Below are 26,274 nucleotides of genomic sequence, written 5' to 3'. Positions count from 1 at the left end.
TTCCCGTCTCTCACCCACCCAGTCGTTATATTTTGGAGGCAGCAGATTGAGAAGCACACAGGCAGCTGCACAAGTTGTTCTGAATGTTCCTGAAACACGAGTAACATGTTTGGAAAATGGACTCAGAGTGGCCTCTGAAGACTCTGGGCTGTCAACATGTACGGTAAGTGATTCAACCTTTTCTGAGTGATCTCTCATTGGGAAAGAACAAGTTGGTGTTTTTAAGCATCAGCTCTTCTAGGACTGGTGGTTGAAAAATGGTAGTTATTTTGCCTTGACAGATGACTCAGAGTTGTGAACCTTTTTCCAGTGATACATCTGTACTCAGTGCATGTGTTCCCTGTTTCGCTGTCTACATCTGGTTCTTGTAGCCTAGTATTGTGGAGCCCTAGTGGCACAGTGGTTAAGAGGTATGGCTGCTAACCAAAAGATCGACAGTTCAAATCCACCAGCCACTGCTTGGAAACTGTACGGGGCAGTTCTACTCTGTCCTGTAGGGTCACTGTGAGTCAGAATGGACTTGATGGCAGTGGGTTTGGTTTTTTTGGTTTGGTGTTGTGTTAATGTTAGGAGTATTGATAATAATGAAAGAGATATATTTGCTGGGCTACTCTGTGCTAGGTTTTTGTCTTATTTGATCTTTAAAACAATCCTTTGTGGTAGGCATCACCATGCCCATTTTAAAGTTGAGGAAGCAAGTTCAGAGACGTTAAATGGTTTTGTCCAAGGTCATGCGACTAATACATGAGACGGAGCCAGGATTTGAGCCTGGATTTTCTGACAGACTCTGATGTTCTTTATATCACAGTTGTTACTTGGCTGTAGCAGCAAGTTGGGCTAAGAATCTGGGTCCTCAGTGAAGCTGTCAAGTAGATGTTTAAGCACCTATCAGTGCCCTGATGACCAAAATTGAAAATCCCACTGTAGTCCAGAGAAATGAACCGTCAGTTCACTCAGATCAGGAAAACCTCAGTGTCAAGGCTGGAAGAGGAAGGAGATCACCCCCACCTCCCATTTCATGCCCCAAAAAAGAAAAAGAAAGAAAATGATGCGTTTAACCTAATTGTTCCTTGATTGCATTTAGGTTGGACTTTGGATTGATGCTGGAAGTCGGTATGAAAATGAAAAGAATAATGGAACGGCTCACTTTCTGGAACATATGGCTTTCAAGGCAAGTTATAAGATTTATTTTATAAAGATGCATTTTCTTTAAGAGGCAATAAGCACAAAATCTCATTCGTTAAAGGCAAGGAGAACCACTTTTCAATAGTATAGTATAGCGTGTTTTATTTTCTTTATTGTTTTTAATCTCTTTTTTTTCCAGGACAGTAATCTGAAATAATGACTGATACTTGCTTTGTAAAGTTGGAACAAGGATTTTCTCTTGGGATGTTTAAGGATCATGTGAATGAGTACCATTTCTGAAGCCTGATGGATTTTAGAAATCAAATTTGGCCCCTTACGTGAAACCGTCATAGGCTTATGTCCTTTGTATTCATATCTGAAGTGTTTAGCACAGATGAAGGATAAAAGAAGGTATCATAATTTTTTCCCCTCTTCTTTTTCAGGGCACCAAAAAGAGATCCCAGTTAGATCTGGAACTTGAGATTGAAAACATGGGTGCTCATCTCAATGCCTATACCTCCAGAGAGCAGACTGTTTATTATGCCAAAGCATTCTCTAAAGATTTGCCAAGAGGTATTCTTTTTATTTATATTGCAGATGTGTACGTTTCACTAGAAGTTCAGAAATAATTTAGTACTGTTTTTATTATGTCTGTTGTAAAAAGATTTTAATAGTTGCTGTCGAGTTGATTCTAAGGTGACCTCATGTAAAAGAGTAACCTGCAGAAATATGAAGAAATGAACCAAACTCTGGGGAAGGGACAGCTGTTTTTATTTTTTTCTCCAAATACAAGAAATGATATCAAGTATTTTGAGACTTGAAGACTTGTGCGAACCAGACTCTAACACTTGATTCAAACCTGCTTCCTCCAGAGTCATACCTGTGTAGTAAAACATTTTTCATCATTTTTATTCCTTGTTTGATGAAAATACTATTTGTCCTGAGCACAGTAAGCAAATATTTGCTTAAAGGATTACTGATGATAGTTTTTATAGCAATAAGATAGAATGGAAATTTTATTATTTAGTGGAAATGAAATAACTATTTTGACAGCATAGCAGTTTGCTATAGTTATGATTGTAGATTGTTTTGAATTTCTTTTTTTTTTTATTGTTGTTGAACGTCTACACAGGAAAACAGACACCAATTCAATGTTTCTGCATGTAAAATTCAGTGACATTGATTATATTCTTCAAGTTGTGTAACCATTCTCGCCCTCTTTTTTGAGTTGTTCTTCCCCCGTTAACATGAACTCACTGCCCCCTAGGCTTTCTATCTGATATTTCTAGTTGCTGTTGTCAGTTTGAGTCTGTATAGATAGTTCTTTGAAAGAACATGATGTCAAGGCAGACATTCTTTATTGAGTAAGCTAACTTACTGTTTGGGTTAAAGAAGATTTCAGGGGATATTTTTGGTTTAAGGTTTAAAGATTATCTCAGGGCAACAGTTTCAGAGGTTCATCCAGCCTCAGTGACTCCAGAAAGTCTAGATTCCATGAGAATTTGGAATTCTGTTTCGTATTTTTCTCCCTTTTGATTTTGATCAGGATTCTTCTATAGAATCCTTGATCGAAAAGTATTTTGAATTTCTGAAAGGAAGGTTATTACACAAGACATTTTCCCAGTAAAAGAAATGACTACAAAAATGTAGCAGTTTTAGTGCTAACTGGTGAAATTATTAAGCTTTAAGGTTCTTGGCTGCTAACAGAAAGGTTGTCTTGTTTGAACCCACCTGGGCAGTCTGCTTCCATAAAGATTACAGCCAGTACTACTCTGTCACATGGGGTCACTGTGAGTTGAAATCGACTAGATGGTACCTAACAACAACCTAGTTTTAGTTAGTTAACTTGATTACTTTGACATTTTGGACTTCTAGTAGGCTTTCATCAATAGCATTTAAATGGCACTTTGGAGCCCTGGTGGTGTAGTGGTTAAGAGCTCAGCTGCTAACCCAAAGGTTGGCAGTTTGAATCCACCAGCCACTCCTTGGAAACCCTATGGGGGAGTTCTACTCTGTCCTGTATGGTCACTATGAGTTGGAATTGACTCGATGGCAATGGGTTTAGTTTTTTTTTTCTTTTTTAGGTGGCACAGTGGTTAAGAGCTCAGCTGCTAACCAAAAGGTCAGCAGTTCGAATCCACCAGCCGCTCCTTGGAAACTCTATGGGGCAGTTCTACTCTGTCGCGTAGGGTCGCTGTGAGTCGGAATTGACTTCACAGCAACGGATTTGGTTTTTGGTTTTACAGGAGTACTTTTGTGTATGTTATCTCACCCTCTGATGTGGGCATTGTAGGCATTTCCTTTCTTAGTTGTGGAAATTGAGGCTCAGACTGACTTGTCCAGGATTGCGTAGTTTACCAGGGACTCAAATGCAAATAGTCTTCAGTTCAAATTCAGATAATCTTCTGACTCAGATTCACTACCCCAGCTTGTTTTGCCAAAACAACAACAAAAAATCCATCACCTGTAAGTAAAAAAAAAAAAAAAAAAAATGATGCCCTGACTTTAGCATTAAAAACAACAATAACAACAACAATGGAAGATCTGTTGGTATGAACTGCAAAAATCATTTCTAAGGTTCTTAATGATTTCCATAGAGTTTTTGCCCTGGGACTAGTTAAGGACCAAGAACAAAGGGCTAGGCCATGTTTCTTTAAAGGGTTATTTATTCTAGTCCTCCTCTTTTTTTACTTACCCAGAGAACAGCAGGGAAAGCGAAAGAGAAGAATAGAGAAGGGAAAGGAGAAAGCAAAAAACTTTTTTTTTTCCCCTCTCCTGGCTTCTGGCTGAGAAGGACAGAGTCCCAGCCAGTGGGAGTGGAAAAGCAGAGGAATCTGAAGGTACAAGTGCCCACTAAAACAGCTGTCACCTAAACTTGGTGAAGCCCGGTTTGTGGGGTAAATATTCAGACTTGTGATTTCTAAACTTATGATCACCCATCCATATAGTAAAAACCTTCATCATACATTCTCAACATATGTATATTCATAAATAATATACTGTGTACTAACATATACGGTATTAAATATTTGTTAAAAATACAGAAGGGTCAGATTAAAATATAAATACGGAACTTTTAATATTTTCTAATCACATTCCATTAGGAAATATGAATCCTTTCCTTTGGAAAATACCAGTTTAGACTACGAGTCCCACACAAAGGAACATCCTCATACAAGAAGAGTTCTTGTCCCCCCATCTGTCTGTGGGCCTTTCCTCACCCATCTTCTTGAACTCTGGTTCCCCCATCTGGACAGATGGTGTTTTATTTATAGATAATTCTTTTCCTTTGGTTGTGATCTCACCTCCAGCTTATTCTTGTTGTTGTATGCTGTCGTGTTGATTCTGACTAATAGTGACCCTATAGGACAGAGTAGAACTGCCCCATAGGGTTTCTTAGGCTGCAGTCTTTACAGAAGCAGGTCACCTGGCCTTTTGTCCTGCGGAGCCGCTGGTGAGTCGGAACTGCTGACCTTTGGTTAGCAGCTGAGCACTGTAACCGTTGCACCAGTCTATTCTGTCATCTGAGGCAGTGTACAGAGGTAATTAATTTACAGGAGATCCTTGGTATTTAAACATAATTGGTTCTGAGACAGGGGCCCTTAAAGTAAGTTATTTACAATAGAGGAAAAAAAGGAAACTAAAGATAATGAGCATAAATTTATTTTATATTTAATAAAATTTAGATTGTGATTGCAACTATATACAAATTCTTCAAGAATGAATTAGGTTTTTCTTTTTGGAGAGTGTAATTTTCTGATAAAATTGCTTAACAACTTGATAAGACATCCTTCACTCTAGACTTTTTGCAGATTAAGGTCATTTTTGTATACATACTTGAGGGCTTCATCAGTTTTTCCCCAAGGTTGCTCTTTATCCTTTGTCATATCTATCTCCTGGAATATCTGTCCTTTTCTTCACGTTAACTGCTCCAGCTCTGCTAGATCATCATTTATCAGTGACTTTGCTTAAATGGCAAGAGTCTAGCCAACATTGACTAGATGGGTAGAATAGAATAATAACTGGAATTAAGTGGGAAGGAAGTTTGAGAGGAGACTAATTGTATGAGTGGTTCATTGGGGGAATATTTTAGATTATGATGATGCTTTGCTTCTTTCTGTAGCAGCCTCATTGCTGTGAGAACTTGGTAGTAAATACTTGGATGATGTAGACCCTCTGTATTTCCCTGTATGTCCTAACACAGATAACTTTCTACTTTGTAATTTTCATACAGAACAATCTACATTCATGTGCAGATTTCCATGGCATTTTTGAACTGGCTGTAGAGTCATTACAAAATGATATGGGGCCTCTAGCAAATTAAGGATTTTTCTCCAAACTCTTCCATACCACGGGTTTATATTCTGTGTTTAAAGTTGTCCTTTTAGGTGTATTGAATGCATAGAAAATTTGTTTCTTCTCAGTTTAATCATTTAGTCAGTATTGAGTGATGGACAGTATTATGGTTTCTGATGCTAGTTTAATAGATTTTAATATTGAAAGTTAAGATTCTTGTTTTAGTGTTTCTTATGTTTTATTTTCAATTAGCTGTGGAGATTCTTGCTGATATAATTCAGAACAGTACATTGGGAGAAGCAGAGATTGAACGTGAGCGTGGAGTAATCCTTAGAGAGATGCAGGAAGTTGAAACCAATTTACAAGAAGTTGTTTTTGATTATCTTCATGCCACAGCTTATCAGAACACTGCACTTGGACGGACAATTTTGGGACCAACTGAAAATATCAAGTAGGTATAATCAGTTCTCAGGTTTTTTGTTTTTGAGAAAAAATTATGAGTTGTGAAATTAACATTCAAAAACTGTGCTTTAAAATGTAATTTGGACTTTCTCCCCCCTAATAGTCTGAATGAAATTGTAGTTAGCTATAGTTTAGCCTCACCTAACTTTCAGGTGTCTGGGCTCATAGCTACTTCTGGAATAAACAAGTGATGGGTATCAAACCTGCCTTTTTCTTGATCTAAAGAGTTAAAGTTCTTTGATACTTGTTGCCTATGTCCTATATCCTGGTGGTGCGATAATTACAAACTTGGCTGCCAACTGAAAGGTTGGCAGTTTGCACCCACCCAGCGGCTTCGCAGGAGAAAGACCTGGTGATCTGCTCTCGTAAAAATTACAGCCTAGAAAACCCTATGGGGCAGTTTTACTCTATCACATAGGGTACCTGTGAGTCAGAATCGACTTGACAGCACATAACTACAACATCCTGTTGGACTGGATTGAACTCTTAGAATACCTTTAAGGTTCAATTTTATTTCAAGTATATTATGTAAAAGTAATTATACTTTTTTACTTCTTAAATTGATCTACTCCATTTACAGATCAATAAATCGTAAGGACTTAGTGGACTATATAACCACACATTATAAGGGGCCAAGAATAGTGCTTGCTGCTGCTGGAGGTTAGTCAGTTTAAGTTTATATATATGTTTTAAACACAGTCATTGGAGTTATTGTCCATGATACTCTTTCATCAGTTTGATCCTGTTGGGAGATGTCCTAAGAGTCTTTACTTATGAAGTAATTTGTTTAATTATGTTGTGTTAGGGGAATATGGAGTCCTGGTGGCGCAGTGGTTAAGAGCTTGTATGGGTGTGTGACACATGCCTAAATTTGTTTTGTAAGTTTATATTTGTGTTCAAGAATCCTTCATTGACTGATTCTGTTTGGTTTCTGAGTTTAGATAGTAAGGTATATAGGATCTGAGTAATTCCTAAATTTTAGATGGCGTTAGGGTTTGAATAGTTATAGATTTATTCAGAAATTTAACTGAAACTATTTTGTGCTCAGAAAATGAAGGTTATCTTTATATCCAGCTTTCTTTAAATGAGATACAGCTCATATTTGTATTCTTTTCTATTTTAAAAAATTATTGAAAATTAGCTTGTTTTTTTTACCAGTTTGCATTTAGGGCTTATTATAGCTTAATACGAAATGATTTTGAATGGGAAGTGGTTATTTTCAAGCTTATTATCCTTAGCTATGAATATGTTGGTATGTTGATGAAAACTGTTGATTGCTCTACAGAATGAGAAAGCCATGCAAACCCAAGCCTTAAAAACTAAGCAAATGAGTGTGCTGTGTGAGCTTACTCTGAAGTGGCATTTAGTGAACGTAAATAGTTCAGGTGTAACTTACACCACATTATACTGCCTAGAACTTATTATAAACTGAAGTATTAGCAATTAGTTCTCTAATTTAGATTGTACTGGTTGCTGCTAGATTCGTGTGAAAATATTTTCCTTCAATTTAGGAGTTTCCCATGATGAACTGCTTGATCTAGCGAAGTTTCATTTTGGTGATACTCTGCCCACACACAAAGGAGAAATACCAGCTCTGCCTCCCTGCAAATTCACAGGAAGTGAGGTAGGGCAAACCTTTCCTAAGCTAGTATTTGGGTTTCTTTGTTGTATTTACAAGTGAGTGTACAAAATGTGCATATTTCTAATTGGATTAAAATAGAAGAAATCAAAGACTAAAACATACAAAAAGGAAATAGGATGGGCCCATTTGCTTAGGTTCCTTTCTAGTCCATATTATTTAACATCTGCTTTAATTTTCTTTCCTAAGGAAGCAAGGTTTTTAAGGGCTCTGTTATAATTTGATCTGGAAAGAGGTCTGATACGTTGGCAGCTATATAGAACTATAGCATCAGCAGTACAAAGATCAACCTGTAATGCCAATGTTGGTTTAAATTAGATAATCAGAAAAATTCAGATTGACAAATACAGATTGATTTCTACGAGTGAAATAATTCAACTCTTTTCGATCAGGTAACTGTCTGGTAGTTAAATCTGTAGTATTTCAGTTGGAGATTTTGGCGAACGTCTTTTTTTCCCTAATTTACGAAATTCTTCTGGATTAGACTATAAAATGTAACACAGGCTTGACAGTTAGAGAGTCATGGTGAGCATTTTAACTTTACTGTTAATGTGACTGATGAATTTATTTTTCTCTTGTTTAGCATGTTATATAATGGCTATCTAACTAGAGTTTTGTTTTCTTTACTAGATTCGTGTGAGAGATGACAAGATGCCTTTGGCACACCTTGCAATAGCTGTTGAAGCTGTTGGTTGGGCACATCCGGATACAATTTCGCTCATGGTCGCAAACACACTGATTGGCAACTGGGATCGCTCTTTTGGAGGAGGAATGGTAAGTGATTTAAAAAAGTAATTTCCCGTAATAAGTGGAAGATTACTGTGTTCTTCCAAATACAAGTTCTTTGTAAGAATCCTTTTTTTTTTAAATGACAAAATGTAGCTCTGCACAATGAATTTTGATTTTTAAAATGTAAACTGATCCTGGACCGTAAATTTTTTTTTTTTCTTTTTGCCATGAAGTTTGTTAGTGGGATAATTGGCAAAATTTGAATAAGGACAAATCAGTTACTTAATAGTACTGTATCAGTATTAATATCCTGATCTTAATAATTGTACTGATCTAATGTAAGAAAATTTTTTTTTCAAGGAGTACACACTGAAGTATTTAGGGATAAAGGAGCACCGTTTCTGCAACTTAATGTCACTGTTGAAAAAATATGTATAAAGAGAAATGATAAAGCAAATATAAAGTGATAACAGAATTTAGATAAAGGGTATATGGGGAGTCTTTGAACTATTTTTGCAACTCTTCTGAAATTATTTCAAAATATAAAGTGTATCTGTCTGTACTCAAAGACTCATCTGAAACACATTTCATACAAATATCCTAGGCTTCACATGAAATATAATTTTAAATTTGTAAGAACACATAGCCACGACTCCTAAAAACTGGGTTGGTAAGTAATGTATCATTTTAGAAGTTGGAGCAGCCACTACATTAAGAATTTGATTTTTCTATTACGAATTTTTCCAAGGATGCACTGGGCTGGTAAGATAAGCATGACACAATGAATTTTTAATTATTGAGATGTTGCTGGATAAAACTGAGAACTCACCTTCTTAGGGCATTCACTATTTGCCACATGTCATTTTCCTTTCTGGTATTTTGGACACATGTGCCTAGAATTCTCTTGGACTGTTTTTTTTTCCCCCTTTACAGAACTTATCTAGCAGGCTGGCCCAGCTCACCTGTCATGGCAACCTCTGCCATAGCTTCCAGTCTTTCAACACTTCCTACACAGATACAGGATTGTGGGGACTCTATATGGTTTGTGAACCAGCCACAGTTGCAGACATGCTACATATTGTTCAAAAGGAATGGTGAGAAAATAGCTTTGAGTAATTTAAATCTTGTCTAGGATTCATCTTTTCGGCTAGTTTCCTTTTCACGTTGTTGATGGTGGTTTTAGCATTTAATCAAGGGACGCAAACAATAGCAGTGGTTGCCCTGTTTTCTAAGATAACCTTTTGTTAAAAACAAAACTCTAAATTGTCTAATAATGGAGAGGAGCAGATGTCAGGGAAGCTAAAGATGCTTTCCAGTCATTGCTGCTGCTCCTACAATCAGATCTGTGTGTATGGAATAGTTGACAGGATTGATTGGGAATTATTTCATTTTACCTGATGTATTTGTTTCTCTTCTTTCCCAAACTTTTATCAAGTTTTGGGAAATCCTTAAGTGCTCCAATACCACTCTGTAGACAGACGACCGAGGAAGCGGGGGTCCCCTTGTTTTAGGAAAGGTCTTTAATTTCAGAGATTTCTTCTAAACCTCATGTTGAAAGCTGACTTACACTATAGGAAATTTTTAGTCTCTCAGAAGCAGATTACTTCAGAAATAAGATCTCAAAGGTTTAAAATGTTTAAATGCCAACTAAGAAGTCATTTGGAAAATACAGGTTTTCCCCCGCTTTCTCAAAGTAGAGCGTTCCTATGAAACTTTTTGTAGTAATGACGTAAATCGAAGAAGCAATTACCATTAATTTATATGGAAAAATTTTTTGAGTGTTCCCAGACCTAAAAAATAACCTGTGAAATCATGCCAAATAATACATAAAACCTAAAATATAACACTAACAAAGCTATGATGGCTTGACGCTGAGATGCTGAGTGTAGTTTCCAGGAAAGGAGCTTGGTGATGCCACTCTTGCTGCTCAGGGTGCATGCTGCCTTTTTAACGGCTTGCCTCAGCATAATGCTGAATGCTAAATTTCCACTTCACGGTTTTTTTTTTTTTTTTTTTTTTGTAAAAGTGAAAATCTTCCGATTTCTTTGGGTCAGTGAAAACAGGCACTAATGTGATGTAAGTTTTTCGTAAAAGCAAAGTGGTATAAGAGCGAACCTTGGAAAAGCAGAGGATACCCTGTATCTCTGAAAGTAATCTAGCTTGGAAAGGCAATGCTCTGAAAGTAAATCTGAAGTTGCCATTGCTAAAAATGTAGTGTTTTAATCAAAACTAGTATCTTGAGTCAGTAGACAGAGGCAGAAAGGTTTAGAGCTTCTAAGAAAACTCTTATTTGGTTCTGGTTCCTTTATTCCATCTTCCTAAATCTAGGCCACTGGGGTGTAATTATTCATTTAGTTATTAGGTTTAAGTTAGACTCACCTGGATTCTTTTGAGAAACCACTCCTACTGGCTGCATCCCCCAGCATATCAGACCCTAACAGATGGCGATTTGTTTAGTCTCAAAATGATTACAGCATTTCTAAAAATGTGGTGAGCCTATTTTTATATTGTATTAAACTTTTGCCTGCCAGTCAGCAGTTAGACAAATTTATATATGGTTTTTGAGACATTTACACTACTAGGGAAAAGTATAGAATCAGTAATATGCTACCTTCTGCCTAGCTATTGGGATCATTAGTAACTTCAATTTCTTACAAGGGTGATAACCTTTAAAAATCATCGTCTCTTGTACATTGTGGTTTAGTATGTAGATTTTCCAAATGTTTTTTAGGATGCGACTCTGTACAAGTGTCACTGAAAGTGAAGTTGCAAGAGCCAGAAATCTTCTGAAAACAAACATGTTGTTGCAACTTGATGGTAAGGATAAAGACATAAGTTGTTTCATGTAGTTGATCTATATTCCAATACTTAGGTTTCCTTCTCTTTAAACAGGTTCAACTCCAATTTGTGAAGATATTGGTAGGCAAATGTTATGCTATAATAGAAGAATTCCCATCCCTGAGCTTGAAGCAAGAATTGACGTGAGTAGTCTTGAGATACTATTAGGTGTTGTGTGAAAAATACTTATTACAAGAATTCTTGTTATAAAAACTAAAAAATATATATTTGGAATTCAACTTTAGTTTTTAAATGTTTAAATGTTCCAGGTATAGAATTTTCTTTAATATAAAAAGCTCTGAATGCTAGTAGTATCTTCCGTTATTTCAGGCTGTAGATGCTGAGATAGTTCGAGAAGTATGCACCAAGTATATTTATGATAAGAGTCCAGCTATTGCTGCTATAGGTAAGCCTGGCTCCTTTTCCTCTATGTAATAAAACATTGGTGAAGTACTTTTAATTCTTAGTTTTAATTATCTTCTTTTTAATCCTTAGGTCCCATTGAGCAACTACCAGATTTTAACAGGATTTGCAGTAACATGTGCTGGCTTCATGATTAAAGTGCTCTTACTCAAAACGTTTTCAGCATATGTATTTATAAAACAGACTTACAAGGTTTAAGCTGTAAGTTCTTAAAGGAAAAAATAAAACACGAACATGTTATATTTGGAAATTTGAATGAAATATTATGTCAGGATTTCGAAGGATAAGATTACTACTGTCCTGAACGTTGTTCTGTGGTTGATCTTCATACTCAGAAATTATTGGAGGCAGCACTTCCAAATGATCACCATAATAATTAGAATTTCAAGAATGAAAATTTGTACAGTATTTTCAGTTTTATTATAAAAATGCACACACAACAAAGATTGTCATTGAGTCATTTCTTGGCTCTACTTGCATTCATCACTTGCTCTTGAGCAGCTTTCTTTGCTTTTACCATCTCAACAAGTTCCTAGGAAGGAAGAAAGGTGTTATTTAAACTAAGAAGTTCTAAGAATCTGCAAACAGATGTTTGACACAAATATGCAAATAATTCAAATGGGATGGTTCTATAATTATGATAGTACCAAAAGGGTTGATTTCACTAACTGCAAGAACTAGGAAGATTTCTGTTTGGAAAAGTTTCTAAGGTTGGTCATTTCATTATACAAATACTGGCCCCATAGCTGCTTCTGACATAAACACAACATATTAGGTATTATTACCCAATTACTCAAGTATGAAAACACCAGCTACAGCACAAGTTACAATTTAAGTGATAATGGAATTTATAAACTCTAAAAATATATAACCTTGTATCGTTTCATGCAGTCTTTCTTTGTTCTGCCAGGCACTGTGTCTGCTATTTTTTCCCATCTTTCAGGTGTATTTACTGGATACGTTTTCAAAGCTTGTTCCAAAAGCTTCTGTTCTTCTGTTGTCCAAGGGGTGAAATCTGTGCACGGACCTGCTTAAGAAAAAAAATTTTTGAAAGATCTCATCCTAATGATAGGAAATTGTTTTGAAACACCTTCCCAGATGTGTCTTTTGGGGCACAGTTACCTCGCTAAGTGCCCATTAAATCTGGGATATGTAATATTGAACTTTTAGGGATATGACACATACATAAACTTCAAAGTGTCAGTGAGAAAGAAAAATACTTCCAATAGCTCACATATCGGAAAATTAAATATCTGAAGGTCTTTTTAAACATGGTATAAATCAGCTTTATACTGCTGGTCTCTTACAACCTAATATTTTACTCACCAAACCCCCCCCCCTTTTTTTAAATCAGATTTGAATTTACAGTTTGACTTCTGGGTTCAAAACCAATCATAAGTGATTTAAGATTTCTCATCAATCTAGTATCTCGTAAGTAGGGAAAAGAGCTATCTCATAGTTAGAAAATTTTTAGCTGCACAAGACCCTGGAAACCATTCCAGTTTTACACTGGAGGAGAAACAAGTCTATCAAAGTGCCGAAGGTTTCAGTGCTACAGGGTCAAGCTGAGATGAGAGTCAATGTTCTATCTGGTGGTCTTCACCACATCCATGAAGTCTCCTGGAGCCAATGAGAACACGTCTATGGCTAATGTTACTCTCTTTAACTAATAAAGGTCTCATACACATATTAGAAACAAATATATTCATTTTTATTTCTAACAATGTAAGTATACACAGCCCACTTCCATAGGAAAAATGAGAATGTTAAATTGTTAAAACGTTCATTTGGCTATTCTGTTAATGGACTACTGGCAGATAGTTTTTTACAGGGCTTTGAACCGTTTCTGCCTGGTTCAGTCAAAGCCAAGGAAGCGTCACTGGGGCAGACCTGAATTTTTTAAGTTACAGTGAATCAGAAAGATAGGATAGCCAGAATGGGAAAAATTACAGGTTGAAGCCCTGCTAGAAACTTAATCTCCCTCTTAGAGAACAAGGGCAGCATATGCATTGCATAGCAGTCAAATCTCTTGCCATTGGATCTTGAGCAGTCTGAAGCAGTGCTGCCCTGCTCAAAGATGGTGGCCGACTGTGCTACTTTGTGTGTTCCTCTCATAGTCCTGCCAATAATCCTATATCATGCATCAGGCTCCAAGAAAGCCTCACTATGCCTCTTCCGAGTCTCCCATTCCAGGGCCTCGACACATAATTTTTCCTGTTCATGTACTGTGCCAAATCTATCAAATTGTAAAACTTCGAGTCTGTTCCTGTTTCGCTTCCTTAGCCATGACTGAAACAGTGTGAAGCCCTGATTTTTTCAGGTCACGCAGTGAAAATGTAGTAGCACCTATAGTAGCAGTAGTCTACTGCCTGAAAGTTATACCCTGTGAGATCTAGTTAAGCCTAGAAACCAAGGTTATTTCCCAATTTAAAAAAGTGACAGGTTAAAAAACAAAAAAACAACCTATTCAAAACAAGGCATAGGACCTGTGTCTGGATTTGAAGGCAGATTAGAAGCTTAAAAGTCAGCTTTTAAATTCCAGAAAGCCCTTAGTTGAATTTCCTTTTATTGGTCTGATGCCGCCTCAACACCACAAATTTAATTCCTCTTAATAAGTCCCACAAGAAAGGGTTTAGAACAACATGATTAATGTAATTGATATCACTAAATTGTACACATGAAAAACGCTGGCAAATGTTGTGTTACTAAAAAAAGGAGCTTAGGATACTGTGGTAATGTCTGAATGTTGTATGATATTTTGTGGAAGGTGTAAAGGAACAGAGCAGTAGAATAAAACCCGTTATAGAACTGCCCTCTAGGAATTCTGAATCTTCACTTTACTAAAAGAGCCAAGATAACACCTAGCCCAGACAAACAAATCACCCCCGATTATGGCAACCATAGAACAGTTTTTTTTTCCCCTCTTTAGAACATTAAAAGTCTCTTATATTTTCAAATGGAAATTTTGGAATAATAAACCAGACTAAGAAAAAACTGGGACGTGAGAGGACAGGTTGTCATGTAGAGTCAAGGCTGTTAGTTAATCCAAAGACAGTATTTGGAACTGTGATTAGAGTTCCAAAGCACATGTGAGATTAAATTAAGGGAGAAAGGACTGGTGGCTCACAAATGCATGAAGGTGCCTCTTTCAAGTGTCAGAGAGAACTTTTTTCCAAAAAAAATGCCAGCAACTCACAGTAAGAAAAATATGTCACATTCCCAAACACACATATAAATGAATAAAAGCTTCACAAGTAATACCTATCTGCCATGAGTTGGAATCAACTCAATGGCAACTAACAACAATATACTCTGGTATTTTTTATTCATGACCCACTAAATGGACCCACGTATGAGTCAGGACTTCATTTAAAAAATGCTGGTCCAGCATTAGCTAGAACCCCAAGATAATGTCAGCACCTCAGTTTTTACCTTTATATTCTGAAATAATTTCAGGCTTACAGGACATAAAGAGTTCCTATATACTCAGATTCCACAAGTACGAATGTTTTAACCATATTTGCTTATCCTCTTCCCCTTCTATTTCTCCAACTGACCCAGTATCTTTTAACACTGATCTGTAAAATTCAGTAAACCAAAAAAAACATAGCCCTTCCCCTAATAGCATCTGAAATGAAAGAACTGCAGTATACAACAAAAAAAACCAAACCTTTGCCGTTGAGTCAATTCTGACTCATAGTGACCCTACAGGACAGAGTAGAACTGCCCCATAGGGTTTCCAAGGAGCACCCGGTGGACTCGAACTGCCAACCTTTTGCGTAGCAGCCATAGCTCTTAACCACTATGCCACCAGGGTTTCCAGAACTGCAATGGTCTATTACTAATTGTGTTAGCTGAAGTCAATCTATGACTCTGGTGAAAATGCTTGCTTTATATCTTCTAGTCTGCTAAACATTTTATTTTCCATCAGTATGACCATACAGCTTAGGCCTTAGATCAAGTAACCTGGATACATGGCTAGCACTCTTTACTTAAAAAACAAAATTTAATTACCTTCAAATCGTTCCGAAGGCGTTGCATTTTCTGCTTGAGGTACCACTCCATGCTCTTTTTTAAATTTATCAAAAGCCTTTTTGTTTATGTCATCTTTTTGATGAGGATCTGAAAAGTGAAAAAAAATTCAATACATTATAAAAAACCAATCATCTCACTTAGTCTTTCATTAAATTGCAGAGTTTTTTTTTTTTTTTTTATGTATTCAAGGTCACAAATTGATTTTTCAAACTGTAACTCACCAAGTTTTTGGAGACTCTTTGCTTTGCCAATAACGTCTTTGGCAGTTCTCTTGACTCCAGAAGAAGAATGTATGTTCATGTAATTGGCAATAACTTCCCATCTAGAGCAACCAATATAACAGCTTAATGATAGTTAAGGGGGAAAAAAAACTAAACAAACAACAACAAAACCCAGAATGACCCTTACATTTTTACTACAGAAGGATTAGCTGTATTATCTATAGGATTAGCTCCAAACTGGTGGTCTAATTATGCTACTACTCTAAATTACTGTTGCCTGGACTATAGTTTTTGCTTTTCAGGTTTAAATCAACTACATATAATCTTGGTTTTAAGTTTGTACAAAACTTTATAGATTGTGTGATAAAACCAAATAAAATCACACAATTGTGTACACTGCCATTTTAACAAAATACTATCACTTAAGGAGATAAAGCATTCTGAAAACAGCCATAGTTCCTCATCTATAGACTGAAGGAGGCTGGCTCTCTAAAGTTTGAGTTCTAAACACAAGCCTGATGGACTCTAGCTTTGAAGTGTGCTCCAGTTTGAGTTGGAAAGCAACCATGGAGGATTAGGTGGCCTCCAACGGTAAAGAGCAACTACAGAACACAAAACCTAGTCCCTAGCACAAGCCATGACCAAATAAACCAACATGGCAGTCAAAGTTTATGTCTTGTGATCTTCAGTTTCCTGAGAAATTGATGAAGCATCTTGCTCTATGTATATATGCGTGTGTGTGTGTGTGTGTGTGTGTGTGTGTTGGTGTAATGGATAAGGCCAGCAGTTTCAAATTAGACCTTGCTTTTCAAACTTTCCACTGTGGCACAGAATTTAGTGAAAGGTAGTCTGTCTAGGCTCTGAAGTTTTTGCTGTAACCAATGCTGTGGATGCTTGTCTACATTATCTCCAGGCTCCAGTATGTGTTGAAGAGAAGTTTATGTAAAACCCGTACCTTGAATTTGTTCCAGCAGGGAAGAGGTTCACAGCTTTAATTAGTAATTGCAGATCATCTTCTGACCAATTTTTACTGCCATTTCCACCTCCACCAGTTGATTTCTCAGCATTCTTGGATGCTTGTCGCATACGAGCCTCAGCTTCCTCTTTCTCTTTTCTAATCTGCTCATTTATTTCTTCTATCTACACAAATATCATAGGTATGTCAGGGACTTAAAGCATCTTATTACTCCACGCTCCTTTTCTGGCTAGGGCTCTGGTCCTCTACTTTCAGGGTTAGCCTCACTCTGACCCCAGACTCATCCCAAATCAAACCCCAAAACAGGCATCAGCTTTTCACCCTGGCTTCCAGGCTGCATAGCTGTTTGAGGAACCAAGAACCAACCCCTGCCTGCCCTGCCCTGAACTCAAGTCATCCAACTTTAATTTGCCTTGGACACTATTTGACCCGTCTGCAGTCACTGGGTTAGTATTCACCCATGAGGCCATTTCAAACCTCTAAGCTCATACCCACGTGTGATAATCTCATTTATTCTCCATAAAAGGGTAAAGGCATTGCAGAGTGGCCTGTTTGATCTTGAAGTTCTACCATTTACACGGTCTCTTCCAGGCTACCTTCAAACATACACAGGTGACTTCTATTAAAAAAAGAAAACCTTGACTTTGTTTCTTCTGTCAGCACCTTGCTATCTTGAAGTCATCTTTGACTTATTTCTGCCCTTCAATCCTTAGAGTCAATCAATCACCAAGTTCCAATAACTCTAATTTTGAAAGATTTTTCTGGTTCACACCACTGCTTACATAGTCCATGACCTTACATTGAGATTCTTACAACTAGTCACTTCCACCTATCTAATGCGTCCTACATACAAACACAATGCCTTGCTACTCAAAGGTCTGCAGTAACAGAAACTGGTCATCAGGGTATTAACAACGCTCCTTAATCTAGCTTTACTTTTTCTAAACAACCTCTTCTTCCATCTATCCTCCATTAACTTTCTGCTCGTACTTCTATTTTATAGTTCACGTTGTTTCCCTGACCTGGACTGCCCTCCCCTTTCCTTCATTTCAACACTGTCCATCCTTCAAGGCCATTCCAAGCCCTTCACTGAGTCTTCCCTGACCACTCAGATCTGGGGCTGGCACTTCCCTATCTAACTGACAGCATTTACTGTGGGCTCTCTACCTTCTGGACCTTAGGCCTCTTCTCTTCAACCTGTTTATGCAACTCCTTTGTGGTAGCAACAGCATTAGGCGTTTCTCCAAAAATACCTAGGCACAATGCTAGACATATAGTAGCTACTAATACTTGTTCAACTGAATTGAACTTCTGGACCTTTGTAAAATAAAAAGTGTAGACTAGAAAGAACAAAGATCTCTTGGTACTAAATATTATTATCCTATGAAAGTGCTCAAGGAATAATCAATTATTTTTTCTAACAACGGTTTTGTAAAAGCTACGATTAACATGCTAGATACCACAAATCAAACACTATACATGTTAACAACTACACACACTAAATCCAATTTAATTCAACAATAGCACTATAAGTAAAACAGTGAAGGGACACAAAGTGGAATCTCTTTGCCCTTAGTAGCTTATACATGAGGTGGGGAAAGAGGGAGGCAAAAACGATAATATAAACAGAATTAAACGTTAGATATAGGTAGAAGCAATGTGTTCTTCTATTACCTGTTTTTCCAGAGCAGCCTTTCCTACTTCTTTAGTAGATGATGTGAGTGTTTCATTCAAGCACTGTAAGCTAAAGAAAAAAGGGATGAAACTTCATCTTAAGCACAAAGGAAAACTTCAGTAAGCAGTTCTATAGGTATACCTTGCTAATTCAAGTCGATCACAAAGTTTTTCCACTTCTTCCATCATTTTAACCCGCTCTGCTTCATTGTCAGAAAAGTGATTCCAGGTCTAGAAGCACAAACACAAACATTTTCATCTTGTACCCACCAACAAGAATGCATCCATGAACACAATTACAGAGCATGAACTTTTCAAAGAGGCTCTTGAAGTGAACCTGCATGATGGCCTTCTGACTGTCAATAATCATACTCCCTGACCAGCTAGCAATTGAAGGCACTACCAAGGAGCAAGTGAGCAAACAGGAAAAAGTGGACAGTATGCTGGACCTTTGGATGTTTTAAGTCACAGTGATTTCTCAGAGATCCACTAGGATCAAGAAATTCTGTATGATCATTCAAATTAAAATCTCTTTGGTAGGCTGCCTGTTCTATCAGTGTTTGCTGAACTGTAAAATCTAGTGAAAATTTTAAATGTGAAATTAAAAAGATAATATAGTGTGTGAAGGAAAAGGAGGTGTTAAGCAAAAATTCTGATTATGCTCAGAATGGAACACTGTAATGTTCCTGGACGTTCAAGAAGTATTTCGAAAGTACTTAACACCTTCTTTAAGCTGCTGCTAACAATGTCTCTCATCCTCCTTGCTTCCTTAATCCATGCAGTCTGGCTCTCACTAAACTGCTAATGCTCCTTTTATTGTTGACACTCCCCTAAGCTTCCAAAAGCACTACTGATTTTCTTCCTACTTGTCTGGTCATTCCTCAGTCTCTTCTTCCCCTATCAGTACTGTAAGTATTGGTGTTTGCAAGGGCCCCAGCCTCCACCCTTCTCATTCTCTATACTGTCTCCCTGGTGATCTCATCCACTCCCGTGGCTCCTAGTGCCATCAAGATTTAGATAATGCTATGAAGATCCCACTCTTGAACTCCAGATTTATACTCCATCCCCCCACTGAGTATCTCCCTTGAGTGTCATAACAGGCTCAACATACCCAAAACTGAAGTCATCATATTTCCCAAGCCTTTTTCTTCTTCGTTTTCTATTTCACTGAAAGACGTCATCACCCATGCAGTATTCCATGAGGAAACCAGGGGGTATACCCTCACTCCTCCTCTGTTACTTCCAACATACAATCAATCACCAACAGGCAGTAGCCTATTCTACCTTCTAAATATCTTTTCATTTCATCTATCTCTTTCCACTCCCACAGTAGTTCAGGTTGCAGTCCTCTCTCACCTGCATTATGGTAAAAGACTCCCAACTGATCTCTCAGCACCCTGACCAAAAACAACTCAGGATCCAGCTTAAACCCTTTAGCAAGACATATAAAGTCCTTCAAGTCCTGGCTACTGTTACTTCTTCAGCCCCCCCCTCACTTTCTAAATCACATTTCTCTGGATCTGTGCATTCTATCAATGCTCCTTGACTTCTCTCATCTCTAATCCTGTACACATACTGCTTTACTAGAGTAGGTAGTCCTACTAGATCCACAAAGCCTTCCTTGACTGCCTTGTTACATGCCTTCTCATCCTAGCACTTATCTTGAAGTATATGAATTGCTTGTTTACTTGTCTATCTCCATCACTAACCAGTGGATTCCCTGAAGGCAGGGACTATGTCATCACTGTATACCCATCAATTATAACTACTTGGCAGGCAGTAAGTGCTCATAAGATATTTATGAATGAATAAATGAACTCATGCTGGAAAGGAGCAATAAAATAAACAAATGCAAGAATTTTTACTCTCATTCATGCATCATCTCTAAGAACTACTCAAGCTTTCCATTTTCTTATTGTGCTTTTTAAGGTTTTTGTTGAGTTCTCATTGAATGTCAAATGTGCCAAATACTACACATGCCTTATTTAATCTTCACAACTCTATGACTAAGTATTATTTTAGCCATTTTATGTTGTAAGTTGGAAACCCTGGTAGTGTAGTGGTTAAGAGTTCAGCTGCTAATCAAAAGGTCAGCAGTTCGAATCCACCAGGCGCTCCTTGGAAACGCTGTGGGGCAGTTCTACTCTGTCCTGTAGGGTCGCTATGAGTTGGAATTGACTTGACAGCAATGGGTTTGGTTTTTGGTTTATGTTGTTAGTTGGCATTGAGTTGATTCCAACTCATGGCGACCCCAAGTGTGCTGAGTAGAACTATTCCATAGGGTTTTCAAAGCTGTGACCTTTCGGAAGCAGACTGCCAGGCTTTACTTCCAAAGCATCCCTGGGTGGGTCTGAACAGACAACCTTTTGGTTAGTAGCCCAGTGCTTAACCATTTGTGTCACCCAGAGAACCCTAACTATTTTATAGGCAAGGAAATTGAGGCACACAGGAGCTAAGGTAACCTCCTGTGGGTCCCACAGCTTGTAAGTGGTAGGTGGAGAATGACTTCAAACCCAGGCAGCTTGCCCTGAGTCTACTGCTATTTATCACTGTGATATACTGCATCCTTCTGAAAAATATTTTCTACCCAAGTGATATCTAAAAGTATTTCATTTTCTTCATTTTGACTTTCTTCTTGCTTACCAGAAGCCTGAAGAACTATCAATGCATGCATTTTTATTAACCTCTTTCAAAGCCTGTTAACGTATTAGAATGTATGAGCTAGTGTCTAGAGCCTCTGGACAGACACAGGAAAGATGACATAATTTTTCTATACATAGTAAACATTTACATACTTGCTGAATTTAACTACAGTGGTACAGTACACAACTCTTTCTGTATGTCAGTCCCTGCTATAGCTTGGAATTTCATTACTTTATTGAGTCAGTGCTGTTTTAAGGAACAACACTATTCCCTGACTTTACCAGTTTAAAATGTAAAGACAAAAAATACATTTCAAAACTTCTGGGGTTTTTGGTCAATATTTTTTAGTGAAGGTTGTATTTGAATGCAAACTACTAGTACTCAAATAATATCCCTTGATCTAGACACAAATGAGAATTTTTAGGTCTTTGAAAACAACCCAAGTTTAATTTCTAAGAGAAATTTTTTACTAAGATAAAAATTAATTTTAAACCATATGAAACAATCAGCCAAAACCAAATTGTGGGACATTCTACAGAACAAATGATGCAACTTCTCCAACAAATCAATAGCAAGGTGGCAATGGTAGATGGCCTATTACAGAATAAGAGCATCTTCAGAGACATAATTAGCAAATGTAATAACTGAAGCCTTGTATATACTGACCTTAATTATATCCTAATCTGAATAAACCAACTATAAAAAGACAATATTGAGATAATTAGGGGAATGTGAATGTGGAGGAGGTATCAGAATATAAAACAAATTTTTTTTTAAGTTTGGTAGTGGCATCATGGTTATGTTAAAAAAAATGAAGAGCTGGACACAAAAAAAATGAATGCAGGCAATTTGAAAATAAATTAATCTACAAATTTACACTTTCAGATAAAGTATGTACAACTGATTAATTATATTTGTATAGTATAAGAAAAGAAATATTTTAAAGTTTAATCAGCAACTTGATTTACTTGTTGCCTAGTTTTTGTTCAATCACACAGTCTGACATACCTTGCATGAATTTCGAAGTTTCTGTCTTTCCCTCTTAATGGCTTTTTTCTGGATATCTTTCTCCTTCTTTGCCAGTAATGCTTGTTGTCTAACTTCCTCTTCTTCTTTCTCTTTAGCTAACCGAGCAGCTTCTAATTCAGCTTGTCTTTGCTTTAATAATAGGGAATAAAATTATTTTAATAAGAAAACTAGAATTTCTAAATGTTCTACAATCTTACTAAAAACATTCAACCTTTTATTAAATTAGAAAAAGGTGACACGCTCCAACTTATTTAAGATTGAAGGCTGAATTGGGAAAAGCAGCTAGGAAAGTTCTACATTTATTAGAAAATGTAAAACAAGATTATAAATAAGCACTGAAGTAAAGGATTTTACATAAACATCATGTTGTTACTCAATAAAAATTTGCTGGTAAGGAAAAGTCCTCTATCAATTGTACCCAACTGTCATGATTCATTCATAGTAGCATCCAATTCTCTGTTCCAGATTATGGCTTTATAATAGATCAGAAGACTAAAGAATTCATGAATGTTTAAAGTCCAACTCATCTCACCTTTTCTTTAGCTTCTTGCTCCTTCCGTTTTGCTTCTGCTTTTGCTTTCTTCTCTGCTTCTTTCTTGGCCTTTTCTTCTTCCTTGAATTTTTTTATCCTTGGATCACAGCTATATGCATTATCTACCCAAAAAAAAGCAAATCTTTTTGAACCTTTAGCATTCAACTGAAAAACTTAAAAAAATAATAAAAACTATCAGTTATACTTACCAACCAGTGTTCTTATTCTGTTCATTTCTTCTTTTTTTCTTTGTGCCCTTGTTGCTCTATTCTGCTTTTCAATCCATCGTCTCTCATCACGACTATAAAATTTAAAATATTGGAAACAAACTACTGCTTATAGATGGTATGACTGAAATATGTGATATTTCATAAATTTGTATTGTAAATAATGTCTTAGAAGGTTAAAATGTTATGTCACTACAAACATTAGTCAAAAGGTCTACTCCTACTTAGTATTAATTTTCAGTAATTTTTTTGATATTTCTGTCAAGAGATACCCTTACACACACAGGGAAAACTAAAATAAAATCTTGGTTAAGCAACCAGAGTAATTTGCTGAATGAGCTTTATTGACAATTAGACTCCTTGGCAATTTCTTAAGCGTCTCCTAACCAACTACTGATTTGATCCTATCTACCTTAACTTGTAAGAAGGGATTTCAAAGTATCAAAAAGCTCATTTAAAAAGGACAGACAGAAAGAAAATATATGTAGCCTATTTTTGCTTCATCACACACAGTACCAAAGAAATTACTGAACATCTTCCGTTACTGATGACTTAGATACGTACCATTCTGCTTTTTCTTTTTCTTCTTCATCTAAATAAGAAAATTCTCTCCAAGAATCAAAATTATACCTAATACAAATAGAAATAAAATAAAATAAAGCCAAATCAAATGAAAAAAAAATTCCTTTTAAAATTAAGTTAGATGCATTAATTTTAAGAAACAGTAATAGCAAGTGTATGAGTTTGTTTTAATGGATCCTCCTCCCCCTCCCCCATCTTTTTTTGTTATAGAGCTAACACCATGCTTCATTCTCCTTTTCTAACATTTTTAAAATGAATGTATTTGGTGTGAAAATTTAAAATACACTCACCACCCCCAAATCAATATCACACCTCCCTGCGATCTCTTCTTTCTTAGGTTTCTCTCCTGTCTGGGACTTAGTTTTTCCTGCCTTCACTTTGACTAGTCTGTCAAGTTTTAAGGGAACTCTAAACCAGTAACTAGTTACCATCGAGTTGATTCTGACTCCTGGTGACCCCCATGTGTGTTAGAGTAGAACCATGCTCCACAGGGCTTTCAACGACTAGTTTATCTGAAGTAGATCACCAGGCCTTTCTTCCGAGGTACCCCTGGGTAGATTCAAACCTCTAACCTTTTGGTTAGTAGCCAAGTGAGCTGTCATGGATTGAATTATGTCTCCCAAAAAATGTGTGTATCAATTTGGCTGGGCCATGATTCCCAGTATTGTGTGATTTTCCTATATGTTGTAAATCCTGCCTCTATGATGTTAATGAGGGAGGATAGGTGGCAGTTGTGTTAGTAAGGCAGGACTCAATTTACAAGATTGGATTGTGTCCTGAGGCAGTCTCTTGAGATATAGAAGACAGAAGTGAGCAGTGAGACAGGGCACCTCATACCACCAAGAAAGCAGTGCCAGGAGCACAGTGTGTCCTTTGGACCCAGGGTCCCTGTGTGGAGAAGCTCCTAGTCTGGGGGAACACTGATGAGAAGAAGGCCAACAGAGAGAGAAAGACTTCCCCTGGAGCTGATGCCCTGAATTTGGACTTTTAGCCTACTTTACTGGGAGGAAATAAACGTCTCTTTGTTAAAGCCATCCACTTGTGGTATTTCTGTTATAGCAGCACTAGATGACTAAGACATGAGTTAAAAATTATTAGTACAACCCAGGGATTAAGATAACTCTTACAATGGTTATTTTGCCTCTGGTTTGTATCCTCTGCAGGTAAAAGCAACTACAACTGATATAACTAAATTTTATCATTTTGTTTTATAGTGATTGTATCTTTTTGTATTTACTAGACACTTAATGAGAAAATATGCCACGTATAATACAAAATGGCCACTAATTTTTATTACAAATTAGTGGATTCATTATAGAGACAAATAGCATTGTCTACTTCCTCATGTACACAGGTACTTTTTTTTAATTTTTATTTTTTATTATTGTACTTTTTCTTCTTTTCTTATTGTACTTTAGATGAAGGTTTACAGAACAAATTACCTTCTCATTAAACAATTAGTAGACATATTGTTTGTGACATTGGTTGCCAATCCCATGACATGTCAACACTCTCACCTCTCGACCTTGGATCCTATTACCAGCTTTCCTGTCCCCTCCTGCCTTCTAGTTCTTGCCCACGGGCTGGTGTGCCACTTTAGTCTCGTTTTGTTTTATGGGGGTGTCTAATCTTTGGCTGAAGGGTGAACCTCGGGAGTAACTTCATTACTGAGCTAAAAGGGTGTCCGGGGGCCATACTCTCGGGGTTTCTCTAGTCTCTGTCTGGCCAGTAAGTCAGGTCTTTTTTTTGTGTGTGAGTTAGAATTCTGTTCTACATTTTTCTCCAGCTCTGTCTGGGATCCTCTATCGTGATCCCTGTCAGAGCAGTCAGTGGTGATAGCCGGGGACCATCTAGTTGTGCTGGACTCAGTCTGGTGGAGGCTGTGGTAGTTGTGGTTCATGTACAGAAGTACTTTTAATAGGAAGAAAGCTAATGAAAATGTGTTGATTCTCACTGAATTTAAATGACTCCCAAATTTTCATTTTTTATCATTACAGTGTGTGTAATATCTAGAAATATGGTTAATAGAAAACAGACTTAAAAAATCATAAAAGCTTAAATGTTGCACAGGAGATATACAGCATAATGTAAAAACCTTTAATAATTTCTGAACACAATGATTTTGATGAGTGAAGGTTCTGTGATTCACTCACCCCTCAATTAACCTAGTACTTACTGTATCAAGGAGTCCCTAGATGATACAAACAGTTAACGTGCTTGTCTGCTAACTGAAAGGCTGGAGGTTCGAGTCCACCCAGAAGTGCCTCGGAAGAAAGGCCTGGTGCTCTACTTCTGAAAAATTAGTCATTGAAAACCCTACGGAGCACGGTTCTATCCTGACTCACATAGGGGCACCGTGAGTTGAAAATGACTTGATAGCAACTGTTAGTGAATCAAAGGCTTATTAAATATTTACCCTTAAAAAAAAAAAAAAAAAAAGTCAGTACCATAGAAACCATATTCACTTACCAGAAGGAGTAAAATGCATCCACATCTTCAAATGATGAATTCATATCACCAAGTTTAGGAACGTTTTTTTTATTTGACCACCTAAAATAGTAAAAGAAAAAAAACTTGATCAAAAATTTTTGTACAAAAGTTCAAAAGAGAGTCTAATTTGTTAAAATAAGCAAACAAATAAACCGTTTTTACCAATTATGCTGAAAAGTCTCCTCTCCCTATAACCTCTGAGAATAAAATATGGATCTGGGAGGTCAGCAGTGGTGCCCTGAACAATGTAGGGGCAATAAAAGAGGGCCCTATAGTGGGCTCGGGTGGAACAGTCTTGACTATCAGGTTATCTTCAGTTTTATAACATACAGAATTGCAGCAGTTGCCAGGCC

At 37.0% G+C, this 26,274-nt stretch overlaps 2 protein-coding genes across 2 annotated transcripts in view; one reads left to right on the top strand and one right to left on the bottom strand.

The window, feature by feature from the left end:
• The window catches only part of PMPCB (peptidase, mitochondrial processing subunit beta), a 13,008-nt gene extending 1,246 nt beyond the window's left edge, over positions 1 to 11,762 (top strand). The window contains exons 2-13 of the mRNA XM_023725515.1: positions 23 to 163; positions 1,085 to 1,171; positions 1,569 to 1,698; positions 5,674 to 5,872; positions 6,464 to 6,543; positions 7,395 to 7,507; positions 8,153 to 8,296; positions 9,185 to 9,345; positions 10,983 to 11,068; positions 11,144 to 11,232; positions 11,420 to 11,495; positions 11,585 to 11,762. Coding sequence (XP_023581283.1) covers positions 23 to 163; positions 1,085 to 1,171; positions 1,569 to 1,698; positions 5,674 to 5,872; positions 6,464 to 6,543; positions 7,395 to 7,507; positions 8,153 to 8,296; positions 9,185 to 9,345; positions 10,983 to 11,068; positions 11,144 to 11,232; positions 11,420 to 11,495; positions 11,585 to 11,649 — 1,371 coding nt within the window. The 3' untranslated portion in view covers positions 11,650 to 11,762. The remainder of the gene's footprint in view (positions 1 to 22; positions 164 to 1,084; positions 1,172 to 1,568; positions 1,699 to 5,673; positions 5,873 to 6,463; positions 6,544 to 7,394; positions 7,508 to 8,152; positions 8,297 to 9,184; positions 9,346 to 10,982; positions 11,069 to 11,143; positions 11,233 to 11,419; positions 11,496 to 11,584) is intronic.
• A 141-nt stretch (positions 11,763 to 11,903) lies between these two features.
• Positions 11,904 to 26,274, bottom strand: part of DNAJC2 (DnaJ heat shock protein family (Hsp40) member C2) — a 35,638-nt gene continuing 21,267 nt past the window's right edge. The window contains exons 5-16 of the mRNA XM_023725513.1: positions 25,901 to 25,981; positions 23,414 to 23,479; positions 22,832 to 22,923; positions 22,623 to 22,744; positions 22,070 to 22,219; positions 18,561 to 18,649; positions 18,419 to 18,488; positions 16,724 to 16,908; positions 15,769 to 15,869; positions 15,527 to 15,634; positions 12,385 to 12,539; positions 11,904 to 12,044 (exon numbers count right to left, since the gene is read on the bottom strand). Coding sequence (XP_023581281.1) covers positions 11,970 to 12,044; positions 12,385 to 12,539; positions 15,527 to 15,634; positions 15,769 to 15,869; positions 16,724 to 16,908; positions 18,419 to 18,488; positions 18,561 to 18,649; positions 22,070 to 22,219; positions 22,623 to 22,744; positions 22,832 to 22,923; positions 23,414 to 23,479; positions 25,901 to 25,981 — 1,294 coding nt within the window. The 3' untranslated portion in view covers positions 11,904 to 11,969. The remainder of the gene's footprint in view (positions 12,045 to 12,384; positions 12,540 to 15,526; positions 15,635 to 15,768; positions 15,870 to 16,723; positions 16,909 to 18,418; positions 18,489 to 18,560; positions 18,650 to 22,069; positions 22,220 to 22,622; positions 22,745 to 22,831; positions 22,924 to 23,413; positions 23,480 to 25,900; positions 25,982 to 26,274) is intronic.

This window comes from Trichechus manatus, unplaced genomic scaffold, assembly GCF_000243295.1.
Source record: "Trichechus manatus latirostris isolate Lorelei unplaced genomic scaffold, TriManLat1.0 scaffold00326, whole genome shotgun sequence".
Taxonomy (NCBI): domain Eukaryota; kingdom Metazoa; phylum Chordata; class Mammalia; order Sirenia; family Trichechidae; genus Trichechus; species Trichechus manatus.
Note: the sequence above shows the minus strand (reverse complement) of the source record. Positions and strands in the feature narration are given on the sequence as shown.